Source organism: Toxotes jaculatrix, chromosome 8, assembly GCF_017976425.1.
Source record: "Toxotes jaculatrix isolate fToxJac2 chromosome 8, fToxJac2.pri, whole genome shotgun sequence".
Lineage (NCBI taxonomy): Eukaryota > Metazoa > Chordata > Actinopteri > Toxotidae > Toxotes > Toxotes jaculatrix.
The window spans coordinates 22,836,556-22,850,325 of record NC_054401.1 but is presented as its reverse complement, the minus strand read 5'-3'; the positions used below and the strand labels follow the sequence as shown (position 1 = coordinate 22,850,325).

General features: G+C 41.9%; 1 protein-coding gene across 1 annotated transcript; it reads left to right on the top strand.

The window, feature by feature from the left end:
- Nucleotides 1–1,393: 1,393 nt before the first annotated feature.
- rnf144b (ring finger protein 144B) lies at nucleotides 1,394–13,419 on the top strand. The gene is made up of 8 exons (XM_041045043.1): nucleotides 1,394–1,728; nucleotides 4,160–4,432; nucleotides 5,892–5,996; nucleotides 6,578–6,638; nucleotides 8,064–8,277; nucleotides 9,984–10,128; nucleotides 10,322–10,411; nucleotides 12,363–13,419. Exons 2-8 carry the CDS (start codon nucleotides 4,256–4,258, stop codon nucleotides 12,525–12,527), a joined length of 957 nt encoding a protein of 318 aa, XP_040900977.1. The 5' UTR covers nucleotides 1,394–1,728; nucleotides 4,160–4,255; the 3' UTR covers nucleotides 12,528–13,419.
- Nucleotides 13,420–13,770: the final 351 nt, after the last annotated feature.

Genomic DNA, 13,770 nt, shown 5'->3' with positions numbered 1-13,770 from the left:
TGTCACAATAATATAAATAATAATTATTATGATAATAATAACAACAAGAAGAACAGCCAAAAGTATGTTGTAAACAGTATGTTGCAATATGTCGTTTGTTGATGCCTGATGATGCAATTCCAGGCAAAAACCAGTTCCTGAAATGGTAAAGAAGCCAGAGGTGTGCATGATGATGACGTGGATGATGCCATATATGGTCCATCAATAGAAGAAGTGCATGTGTGGGGAGGTGCTTTAAAAAGGATTTATAAAAGGAGAGTTTCCTAAAATACCACTCTTAAGTGAGGGCTTTTATGAAAACACCACACTTATTGGAAGTATCTAAAACACAATAGGATAAAGATAAAAACCAGCAATTAGGAACATTATAAAAGCATGTTAAAGCATGCTGCCTGGAAATAAACATAAAGAAGCTATATATATATATATATATATATATATATATATATATATATATATATATATATATATATATATATATATATATATATATATATATATATATATATATCACAGTAGTTTACAAGTTCTACTTAAGTAGTACTTTTAAAGTATCTGTTTTTCTGTGTGACTTTCCACCTCTGCTCAGCAGGCCTCTCCATGGCCGATTGCCAGAGTAATGTAAAACAGTTGTTGGCTGAACATAGTCTCTGAGGTTTATCTTACTTATTTGCATTAAGATCAATTAAGATGACTGGCTGGTTTCACATCTGACATCTGCTGTATTAAACGTGGCAGCAGAGTATTGCATAGGGCTGTCCCTCATGATATTACCACTGTGATTGTTTCAGAAACCTGTGTAGGGTAACCAGCAATGTAAACAGGAAGTCACTGCAATATCATGAGTAACAAGGTCCAGAAATAACAGCTTTAGGATTTAGCAAGCAAAATATGAAACTTACTGTTTGGTCACTGCTTCCATGAGCTATGCAACAGTAACCCCCAGCAGTTAGTGGGTAGAAATATTGAGGAACAACTAATCTTTTTATAAGATCTTGTGTGATCCAGCCATGGATTTATTAGTAGCCAAGTATTACAGCTAAACTAAGTCTAAACATTAACCCAGCAAATGCATCTGCAAAACATCAGTCTCATTTGTAGAGCTTTGTTTCCCCTAGTGCAAAATCAACTGCAAGCATCAACTTGGTATAAAGCATCACTATGTAAATATATCTGTTAAAGAAGGAAAGTCCTTTAACAAATGATGGTAGAGTAAGCTCTTTGAGTAAAGAGTGCACCAGAACGCAGAGGGCGCCAATGCAGCGACGTTTGTTTTTACACACAGTCCGTGGTTTGTGCCTATTACTCGCGCGACGTCCAGTTTTCCGACTGCCTCTGAAAGCAGCACGAGTTCAGTGAAATAGCCAGCAGGAGCAGTGGAGAGTGGAGATCTACACAGAGCAGTCACAGCTTCCTGGATGGAAACAAAACACAAGAGAAGAGCTGACACACGCCCGCACACACACGCACACACACACACACGCATACACACACACACACACACATAGACGGGGCAGACAGCAGCCAGCAGGACGTTCAAACATGTTTTTAGTTTTTCTGCGCGTGTGAGAGACGCGGAGTCGGTGCGGCAGCGGCGTTAGGCGTTGACAGCAGAGGTTATTATAACAACAGACTGTATCAACACATGTGTCTGTGCCACAGCCATAGGAGCACTGCGGCTGGGGATCTGGACTCAGGCAGCTCTACACCCAGTGTTCCACAGACAAGGTAGGTCCCCCCCACCCTGTCTCTCTGTTCCTCTGTCGTCTGCTCATCTGGCTTTTGTCCGCAGCACGATGACCATCTTTTACCGTTTACGAAATACTACGGAAATACGGTGAATGCGTCAGTGTCTCAGTTCTGACTTATGCGAGTATGCAACCTTGAGAGGGATGCAGATGTGTCGGGTTGCATGTGTGGTCTGTCTGAATGCACTGTGTACCAGATTACACGTTCCACTGATATTTTATCATGAGTAATGCCACAGTAACCTCACTGCAGAAATATGCGCTCATATCACAACAAACTCGCTCTTTTTCAGGAAGTTCCTGTTAGGAAATCACGTCTTTCTTTCAATTCTGCATCCACCACAGTGATTTCTGGTTCAAGTGATGTGCACTGCACGAAGGTTTGCATTATCCCATCCATCCATCCATCCATCCGTCCTTTTGACACTGCTGGGTTTCAGCTTTTTCTGCTCTTGTTTCAGGCTCTCTCAGGCCAGACAATCACACAGAGAGTGATTGCAGCTGTGTAAATGATGCCATATAAATTCTGCTACACACTCCCAGAGCACACTGCCCAGCTGCCTCCTTTCCAACACAGTGGCAGTCTGTGTGAAAGCAGCAGCAGCAGCTTTTCACCAGGCAGATCTGGTTTTCCATTTTTCCATCTCTGCCTTTCTGGTCAACAATGATGCTTTGACCCTCACCCCATCCCACCCCCCCCCCCCCCAACCCCTGGCAGACATGCCATCTAGACCTTGATCCTTGAGGACTGCTAATCACTAAATGGTCAGCTCCACACCTAAAAAGACCTGTTAGCACACAAGGGTGTTTTGATTAATGAATAGCACTAACAGTGAGGATCCAAGTTTGAATACGGGCTCTTATTCTCAGCTTGATTGCTTTTCAGGGGCAGGGACTGCAGCCAGGATGGGTTTCTGAAGGTGTGCACTGATAATAAGTTGAAGTTTCTGTTAATCAGCATTTTAATGACACTCAATATATTTAAATTTAGTTCCATGTGCAAACATTGAGGGTGTGGTGCTCCTGAAACAGCGTTCAGCCTGTTCTCAATCCTCAGACTTACACTTGCAAACTCACTGTGTTTTACTCGGATCAAATAATTATAAAGTATTGATGAATTCTACAAGTATCAGTTAAACTGCCTCATGTCTATCATATCAAAGGTGGATGACACTGTCAGTTGTTCTTAGATAACAACACTTCTGTCAGCGTGATGTTTACCCAGGTAATCTCAAGTTCCTCTAAACTTTAAAGTTGTTCTGTGATGAAAGGCTTCACTCTGCTATTAAATACATATTGGAGTTTCCACGCAGCAAAGCGAGCTGCCAAGAAACCTGTTATTTACCCATGTGAGAGCATGGAGTTGGTTAGGACAGGACAGGACAGGACAGGACTGGCTGACAGCGTTGCGGGATGATGACTGCTCGGCTCGCCTGTCCGAAAGCAGCGCAGGATACACTATGACTGTGCAGAAATACCAACGTGCTCCACGAGCTCCACTATCAGTGGTCTGCATGTACGCCACCGCGGATCGATAATGCACAATAAAAGAGCACTCACTGAAAAATTTAGGACACTGGTGGTGGCGGCTGTATCGATTGAACTGCTTCAAAGTTTCCTGCCAAATTTTTACAGCCTGCTGAAATAGAGAACATTGTGTTTGGGATAATGTGTGATTTCAACATCCGCTTAGGCTGCACTGTGTGTTTTTAACGTCACGGTTTCCTGTGTGACCTTGTTCTGTGTCCAACTGCTGTTATCTACAGGATTAATCACAAATCCCAGATTATGGTGTTATTATATCTCATACTTTTCTTTTTGGGAATGGACATCCACATCAACCAAAGGGATGACTTTTGGGTTCGGTGACTTCAGTTCCCTTTAACACCACATGTTAGAGGATTTTAGTGTTCAGTGTTTGTGCTGGATGTTGACCTACTGTAGCTCCACGAGCCTGTAGTCACCATGTTTCTAAAAGTGATCGACAATCAATTCTTCCTGTCAGAATGAACGAGGAGCTGGTCAATAACTGTAGGCTCAGTAAACACACACCTTGGACTTTGGCCTTAAAATGTCTTCCATTTATTTAGTAACAACAGACATGATGAGTAATCAGTATTACTGCAGTAATTACACATAATTATATTTTGCTACATGGGCCACGCAGCTTTAAACAGTGACTAATTCATATCTCTGGCAGCAAGACAATAACAGTGTATTCCTACAGGCAGAGGTGAAGTCACCGGAGCTGGTTTACCAGTTACCAGACAGAATGACAGGTTCCAGAAACTGGATGCAGAGTTGTCAGAAGGCCTCGCAGTGGTTGTGTGAACAGAAACAAAGGGGAAGCGGAGCACAGTGTTACACACATGGTGAAGACACATACACATCAGTGCTGTTTCTGCTTTCAGGAATATGGAGGCTGTAGCTCCTCTCCGTCCCTAGCAGAAGAGCTGGGAGCAGCCTGATTCCCTCTTAACTTCCCTCCCCGCCTGCCTTGCTTCTCCATGGCCAGCAGGAGTCCCACCCTGAGCCAGGAAGCCAGGGATTCAGCACCTGGGACCCCCGAGGCCGACGCGGACTCCCAGCCAGGGCCCGAGGTCTTCTGCAAGCTGTGCCTCAGTGAGCAGCCATCTACAGCCACCAGGGAACTGCAAAGCTGCAACTGCAGCTTCTGTTCAGCAGTGAGTAGAGACGTATCCAGTTCATATGATATTTACAGTATATAATGCTCATATCCAAATATTTGTTTGAACAGTGAAGGACACTTAACCTATTATGGGGTCAAACCTGTGTTTGTTACTGAAACAGAGAAGGGTGCCTCCAGGCTATATTTAGATTGTGTAGAAATAGAAAAAGGGTTTATCTTCTGCCTATATTACTCATGTTTTGTCACTTTCTGCGGGTGGGGAAGATCTCATGAAAGTAATCCAACACCAGAGTTTTCTTTTTTGGGCAATCTAGGCAAATCTCCAGCATTTAAATTACTTGGAATGGGATGCTCTTCTTTATTGCAGCACGACTTCCTGCTTTAGGATCTTAAAATAGATCCTTTCATTAGCAAATCGTGCGTATTACGGCTTTAGTGAAATGAAGCGGTTTCAACACAGGACCAGCTTTCTCTCATATTTACTTTCTTTGAATTTTCCTTGGAAATTTTTGGGATTTATCGAAACTGTTGACCTTTTTTTTAACCAGCTTTTTGGAACTCAGAAATATTTCCTTGGAAACATTTTCATCAATAACAGTGATTAATATAATTGTTTATTACAGAACTGTGGAGGTCTGCTGCTGCTACTACACCGTTCATGTCTTGTCTTGTCTGCCTGGTGTTATGGCCTGACACAGAGAGGTTGGCAGATAGTTGCAGGTGTTAATCTCTGTCCGTGCTAGCTAAGTTGTCAGTGTTGCACACACAAGGTCACACAGATAAAACACACACATACACGGTATCATAGGGGACGAAGGAGGGAAATGGATACTGTAAACCCTGCTTATCAGTTAGACTGCATTATATAAACCTGAAATATCTGCTCTGGTCTGGTCCACAAGCACAGGCGATTGCTTGTATGTGTGTGTGTTTTTTTTTTTTTTTTAATTCCAGCTCGGTTTTGGAGGAACAGTACATCATGCTTTATGGGAAAGCACATGATAAGCAGAAGTCTGCATTACAGATGAGAAATCCACTGCAGACCTCTGTGATAGATTTGTTGTTCATCTTCCAGAGAAAAGGAACATTTACATGTTTTTATTTTCTGTTCCTCAAAATTGTCTGCCTTTGCGCAATGTTATCATCGCTCTTCTACCAGTTCTTCTTCCATGTTTCATGGCTGAAGCAACACATGACTTTTGACGTGTAAATGCTAATAAGACACGTGTGTTTATGTGGCATTTAGTTTGCCTGTTTGCACAGCAGCTTGATTTTCTTTTCTTTTTTTCTTTTTACATTTGACATTAGTATATTTTCATGTTTTGATGTGTTGTGTATTTTGTGCTCTTTTTCATCCAGGGTGGATGGTAATGCTAAAATGTATGATCATGAATTACTGTTAGATATATTTCTTTTTACAAGGGCATGACATTTGTGATGTATTACAGAGCTACTGGTTCCCTAATGCTGCTGTGTTGTTCCTCCCTCTCTAGTGTTTGCAGCAGTATGTTCAGCTGGCCATCATGGAGGGTGGGGGGGCACCCATCACTTGCCCAGATATGGCCTGCCAGAAGGCTGGCTTGCTACTGGACTCTGAGGTATGTCCAATGATATGTAGGTCATGAGTGAAACCAAAAAAAGCAAGGAGTCTTTAGACGCCACAAAAAACAAAAACAATGCTGTTGCACAAACTAAAAACCTGTTTGAGGAAAACATTTTTTGGAATATTCCTCAAATTTCTAAGTTGCTGGCTCTACTGGTTTGTTTCCAGTCCAGAGTGCAAGAAGCAAACTTACACAGAAATATGAAGTTCAGGCTCGTGTTTTGAAAACTGTTCCTTTTGAGTGTGAAGAGTAAAATTTGGTGATGTGAGACAGAAAGCGAAACCCCATGAGCTGTTGGACATCATAGATTCCACACAGCCCGTCAGAGGAGAGGCATAAACTGCTGATTCACTAACAAATGGAAATTCTGCCCCTTACTTCCTCATTTGTAAAACTTTTCTTGTCTGAATATATCTGACAAGACTTGAAATGAGATTGTAAAAAAATCCAAAAACCTTTTTTTTTTAAACCTTTGACTTCCCTGTATCAATCGGTGCATACACACAAAATTCACTGCCAGAGCTCTGACTGAATAAAATATGACTCATGACCCCCTCTGTGCTCTGTGATTGCAGATAGCCGGCCTGGCTGCAGCTGATCAGGTGGAGCTCTATCAGCGTCTGAAGTTTGAGAGAGGTAGGTATTGTTTCATTAGCACTGCTGATGGCTGCTGACAGGCAGTTGGCTATTTCAGGTCACACTTCAGCTGAGGGCTTTACACTAAGGAGCCCCACACAGTGCCGAGCTTCACATGCCTGGGATATTGTGGGACTTCCAGTATTATCCAGGAGGTTACTCAAACTGTGGCTTTAAAACTTTTAGGAAATTCAATAATAAATTCTTTAAGAGACCCATGTAACTGTTCTGATAAATTTGTAGTAATGAGCTTATATTGTGTAAATTGTATCTCGGTCCTGCGTTGGAGGCCTGGGAGCAGAACGAGGGTAGCTGCTGAAATGGGTTTCTGTTGACATTCACAATTTGCAATTCACTGAGGTTAGTTTGCCTTGCAGCTATATTGGTCTTTTCCAGCTGCACAGTAACAATATGCTGTAAAGCCAATAATAGTTATTGTTTACTCAGACCATAAATCATAAGACTCACAATATTGGAAGTAGAAAGAAGTGCAAAGTACAGACTGTGTTGCAACAGTGTTTCCCTTCTGTTATTATTCACGGTGAATGTAAGAGCTGATGAAGGGGATCTGAGTCAGACTAGGAAAGCTCCAGTTTTTTGTTTTGGTTGTGAAACATGTCCTCACACTTCTTACAACATTGTTTGCCTTCATAAAAAAAAAACTAAAAAATCTGCTGGAAATGAGAACTACAGATATTGATTTCCCTTCAGGATGAATTGAGATAATTGTGATGATGATTACATCCAGCACCATCATCACTTTTAATTTGATCACTTTGATTTTAATTTGGTGGAGGACCAAATACTATGATATCCCCATCAGCCTCAGTTGTGCTGTGTTTAGAGCTAACTAGGAAAAGTTAGCATGTAAACAAGCTAAACTAAGAATGTGAGTACGACAAACATCATACTGTACCTGCTAACCATCACCATGTTGCATCATTGTGAGCATGACAGCTTCCTCATGGTGACCAAAGAGGTGCCCTACAAATGTACACATGTTAAATGGGATGATGGATGTGATTTAATTAATGGTAAATTTGGTCATTTAATATTTACAATTTCCTGCATAACACAGCGTTATTAGGTTGGCAGAGTGATACCTTGCAAGTAAGATAGTGAGAAGAAACTAGCTCGTTAATAGTGCTAGGAGTAACTAGTGTTACAGTATTGTCATTAAGGCTGCATTTAAGGATTGTTTACATTGTTGATTAATCTGCTGACTTAATGTTTTTGGCTCAAAATCAAATCCTTACATTTGAGAAATTGGATCCAGCAAATATCAGGCTTTTTAGCATGAGAAGTGATTCCACTGATTATCCCCAATTTATTGTTAATTAATTTTCTGTTGATCAAGTAATCCAGTAACCTATCCTAACCCTGCTTCTGAAATGTCCCGTCACATCTCCTCTTTGCTTTCTGCAGGAGTGAAGTTGGACCCGAGCAAAGCCTGGTGCCCAGTGCTTGAATGCCAGGCAGTGTGCAGTGTGCAGCCAAGCACTGAGGGCCAACCCACGGCTGTGCCCTGCCTGACCTGTCACACCGTCTTCTGCTCTGGGTGCAGAGGGCCCTGGCAGGACGGCCATGCCTGCCCCGAACGCCAGCCCATGATGTCACCCTCACCCTCTCGTGAAAGCAGGTCAGTCGGCTAGCTGTTTGGTCAGCCGCCCGCTGCCTGCAGCCACACAGTCTGAGCTGCACTTTGAAAATGATACTGTGCTGAAAGCAGGATGAGTGTATGAGTTCAGACTGAGAGTGTCTACAAAGAAACACTTGTTACTGTTGTAGACAGACTGGTAACTGAGTCATGATGGCTTTAATGGGTTTGATTAACTTTTCAGTTTAAGCTGTAAAAGTTGATACATGTTTATCCTGTTTCTAAGACATTAAGTGTGTTACCTCTTAAATTCTGTGATTTTATGAGGAAAATCCCATCCTTCCAATTAATCTAAAAAGAACTGACAGTTATTGTGGCAGGACATTTACACTGAATGGATCATATAAGCAATGCGTAGTCCCTCATCTCCCAGTAGAGTCTGTGAGCTGAACACAAACATTATTTCAGGATTAATAGCTGAGTATCCCTCAGCAGTGCCCTCTGTGTAGTCCCTGTTGTATAGATACATTACTGTGCTTCTCTGAGTTGTGGCTCTGCCAGACTGACTGATGTCATTGGAGAGTCAGTGAGTTTTATATTGGAATTTCATTGTCTCTGTGCCAAAGGGAGGTGAAGAACAGGCACTGAGCCAGTTAGTCCACTCTGTAAAAGGAGCCTGTGCACTGCAGTGATCTCTGCAGTATGCTGTGGAGGATGGGGAAGGCGTGGGTAGAGTGAAGGGAAATCGTCTTTGGATTTGAACTTTAGAGCGTGGTATACATTTGATAGCCCACAGGTTTGGACATCAAACAGTCTTATTGCACCAAGCCTGTAGCCAGGATTTTACAGTTAATGTGGTTAGGAGTCCAAACTCCCCCAGTTCAACTCCAGCTTGATAATAATCATTTCAAATTGCCATTTCAGTTTCACTTAATTTGAATAAGTTTGTCATTGTTTGTAAGTTGTTGTAAGTCACTTTCTGTTTGTTTTTTTTCACTTTCTGTTCTTTTTCCTACTCTTTCTGTGGCAAGTCACGTTTCTGTTTCACCCTCATTATTTTCAGTCGACACAGAAGCTACGTTAGCGGCTGCTAGGAGCAGTTAACATTTTTCACATAAAGATGCAAAAAGTTTTATATTACTGTGAGTTGTCTTAAAACGTCTGTTGGTCTGTTGGTCTGTTGGTCTCATCCATGCTTGTCTACGTTTTTGTGTTATTTTTCTGGCTTTGCTGAGGGAATATGTTTCTATTACTTTCCTGCTTTCAAAACTTTGATCAGCTGTGTTGTTTTTCCAACCAGGGAAACAGCCTTCAGTGAGCACCGCAGCAGATCTGTAATAATTGTTAATAAACTTGCAGATGTGGGTGCCAACTTGTTTGTCACAGCTTGTTGTCCTGCTGCCAGGTGGCCAACAAAATCAATTCAGGATTAATGACAGCTCATCTGAAAACTTTCTTTGTAATTGTAGAATGGAAACTTCTCAGGTTGTTGAACTCTTCAGTCATGACTTCAGGGTTATCAATAGTAGCTTTGGCCCTGAATTGTACTTAGAGAATACTTCTTTCATACCTTTGCCTCCCAAAATAATTAACCCAGTTCAAATTGAGCACTGACCTTTCACTCTGCTGCTAAATAAAGACTTCACACTCTGCCTGGACACTCTTGAGGCCTTCGTGGCTTCATACGCCCAACGTGCCCCCGTTAACTGCATACCTGATATCTCCTGTGTCTTCCTCTCCATCCACAGGCCCCGCTCCGACAGCCAGTCTGACATGTCAATCAAACAGTGTCCCATGTGTGGTATCTACATCGAGAGGAACCAGGGCTGTGCACAGATGCTGTGTAAGAGCTGCAAACACACCTTCTGCTGGTACTGTCTGCAGAATCTGGATGTGAGTCCCTCTGCTGCCCATGTCACACATGTGAAAAATGACTATATGACCACCTGTTTACACTCTATCTATACTCTTTGTATCGCCAGGTTCAAAACATCTCAGCCTCTGTTTCACTATCTTCATCTTGTGTTTGAGCGTCCTTGGTGGATAGTTGATTTCTTGTTTCAACACGTGTGTCTTCTGAATGCAGGGTGATATCTTCCTGAGACATTATGATAAGGGACCATGCAGAAACAAGCTGGGACACTCCAGGGCCTCTGTGATGTGGAACAGAACACAGGTGAGGCCACTCAGCAGACAGCAGACCAGACACGCAGCATTCGTTTCAGGGTTGTGGCGACGCCGTCATTGTCAGAGCGGATTAGCACGCAGAACCACCCGCCCATGAGTGATAGGTTATTCCGTTTATGGGTTTGATTTTAGGAAACCTGTTCCATCACGCCACCAGGATTGGATGTTAAAGATTTTGGACTCTATCCCAGCTGTGCTGTATGGCTGTCAGTTCAGTTAGTCACTGCTGAAATACTCACTGATGAAGAACCAACACAGGACCAAACTTCCAGGCTGGCATATTTCACTCTATGCAAATTCTGAACAGAAGCTTTAAACAGCGTGTACTCTTAGTCACCACCAAGCTTGGGGAAACTGATTATCTGTTTATCAGCTGCATCTTTTTTTGGTGAATGTCCCTTTAAAGACCTATAAAGTCTGTTTTAGCTTGTTAGCAGTGGTTTGTTGTTTTCCACCAGTGTGCCTACAAAATCCTTTATCAGACATTAAGCTGAACTAATCCTCCCACTAATCTCAAATTCCTGCCCTGTAATGACGTCGCCCCCCTTCAACACAACACTTACAATTGGCCGGCAGACCTACTTTCTTTCTACTTTTCCCTGCTCTGATAACATTATCACATGATTAGTATCAAGTTTGCAGTGAACCTCCTCATTGTGTCTCGGTGTGCCTGCGATGTGAAGAGAGAGACTTGGAGAGTTGAAGTACAACAGCACAGTTGTTTCTTGTAAAGCAACTCAGAGCAGACGAGGTTACACCCTTGCTTAACAGGTTCTATAAGTTTTACAATCTGCTTGTCACAAATTCCTTTTGCCACCATAACTTCTTCTTAGCTGCCTCCTGACTCTGCTGCCGTGACTGCATCTGCGTCACACATTGTCTAAATTTAGAAATTTGACAATTTGAAATTACAATTATGCTGACTACTTGTATACATTACATGGCCAAAAGTATATGGACAGATGAACCATAGCCTTTATTGTGCTGATATACATGAACAGCAGACCTTCAGCCACAAAAGCGTTTGTGAGGTTGGCCTTTGATGTTGGGCAATAAGGCTTGGCTCACAGTCAGCATTCCAGTTCATAGCACAGGTGCTGGATGGGTTTGAGGTCAGTGCTTTGCGCATGTCAACTTCTTCCACGAAGAGCTTGGACAACCCTGTTCTTTGTGCATGGAGGACGTTGTCGTTTTGAAACAGGAAAGAGCCTTCCCCCAGAATTGTTGCCACAACGTTGTAAGCACACTAAAAATATCCTTGTGTGGTGTAGCTTCAGGATTTTCTTTTTATTAGAACTAAAGAGCTTTGCCCAAACCATTAAAAAAACCCAGCTTTAGATGAAACATACACAAAAGTATGTGGAGAAGCATGTCCATATGCTTTCAGTTATATAATGTAGAACTGAAAGTGTGTGGACAGGGATGTCTGTTTACTTTTGGTTATATAATGTAGAACTACATGATACATAGGAGTGGAAGTGTTAAAAAAACATTTTAACAGCCAGATAAAAAGTAATGTCTTGTGATCATACTGATCTCATCTTTGAACGGTTTTGTTACTTGTAGTCCTCAAGATTAGAACCACGTTCATTACCCATAAGCCTGTTCACATAAGCCAGGCCAGGTCACAAACAGTTTGTTGCTTGAGTGTGATTTCTTTTTCTGGTTTCAACTGGAAGTTTTAGAACCATATAAACTTTGTGAGCCATAAAGCAGCCTCCTCTCATACTGTGGAGCATTGCAGTATTATATACTATATATTTAATAATCTTACATAATGTAAAATTTACAGTAATGACAGTAGTATATCACAGTAGATACTGTAATGATGTGTTGGTGTTAAAAATAAAAGAGAATGAACCAAAACAATAAAGTTGCTGTATCATATCATAGTGATTAGTGAAGCTTTAAAGCTGTTGTTGTGTTGTGTTGTCCCTCAGGTGGTGGGTATCCTGGTGGGGGTCAGCATCATTGTGCTGGTGACATCTCCGCTCCTCTTGCTGGCCTCACCCTGCATCCTGTGCTGCGTCTGCAAGCCCTGCCGAGGGAAGAAGAAGAAGAAGAAGAGGAAGGACCTCAGCCAGCCAGACTCCTCCACATCATAGCAGCTGCTCCTCTCGTGGGCCCAGTCAGGGATCCCTCATGAAGCCTAAGGAAACAGACAAAGTGGGAGTGGAAGAATAAATTTATGGAAAAATGGAGAACTTTTTCAAGACTGGACAAACTGGAAGACTTGTCAGTGGAATGGTGGAAGTGTAAATATGAGGAGAATGAATGTAACTCGCTCACCTAGTTCTTTTCAGATGCACAAACAGTTGCAAGGAGAAGGTGATGGCTGTGGGAGTTTTCCTGGACAGGGCTCTCTCTCTCTCTGTCTCTCTGTTCCTCTTTCTCTCTCTCTCTGTCTCTCACTCACTCACACACACACACACACACACACACACACACACATGCACACACACACATGCAGTTAAAAGTGCAATGCCACCCTCATGTGCCAAATGTCATGATGCCAAACCAGAGGTGTTAGGTGCTCAAGTGCCTCACTCTACAGTGCCTGGTGCTTGGTCGTATTTGCTTTGCCTTCCATTCTATCCTTATCTTATGCAAAAAGTTTAGCATTATGAAAACCGACAACCATCAGGATCACACAGGGTTGTAAATCCCTCAAAAAAAAAAAAGCAAAACATTCTTTCATAAATGGGAGAAGGCAAATGGCATCATGTGTGCACTGTATATTCTATCCTGATATGAAATATGATAGGGCTTCAGTGGTGCACAGAGAACTTTTCTTCTGCAAATGTTTGTTGTTTCCACCTGGTGTATGTTCCAGACCAAAGGCTCTAAAGGATAATGTGTACTTTTCTAAAGTGTGTTAATATGTATTTTTGGGTTGTGTATGGTATCCTGTTATCATTTCTACATTTCTGTTGATGTTTCTGCATCAGATATTTTATAAAAGCGCCATTGTAATTGAAATACACATACTGTACTGAACATGCATCACGTGGTATGGTCTTTGCTGGTGATATTTATCCTTTCATGGCTCATTTCTTGTCTTTGCAAAGAGGTCATGAGAGGAGAGTAAATGGAAGCTGACAGAGCAGGAATGAAAACATGTTGTTTTCACTGTCAAGGTGCTGCAGTATGGAAAAAAGTTTCACTCCTCAACTATAAAGAAATGAAAGCAGTAAAAGTACAAATGATAGTAAGAGTAAAAATGTAAAAAAAAAAAAAGTATTACTTGGAGAATGGATTAACAAAGGGAAATGTATCTGTGAACACAATCTGTGTTGTATTTTTACCTGTTCCTTCTCTCTTTAACATAGACTAATGCACAACAATCAA

What these genes read in the sequence shown, in the direction of transcription:
- rnf144b (XM_041045043.1), top strand. Translation starts at nt 4,256, where the DNA reads ATGGCCAGCAGGAGTCCCACCCTGAGCCAGGAAGCCAGGGATTCAGCA. An exon ending in GCTTGCTACTGGACTCTGAG is followed by an intron (nt 5,997 to 6,577) that starts GTATGTCCAATG and finishes CTGTGATTGCAG; the next exon opens with ATAGCCGGCCTGGCTGCAGC. An exon ending in TGATGTGGAACAGAACACAG is followed by an intron (nt 10,412 to 12,362) that starts GTGAGGCCACTC and finishes GTTGTCCCTCAG; the next exon opens with GTGGTGGGTATCCTGGTGGG.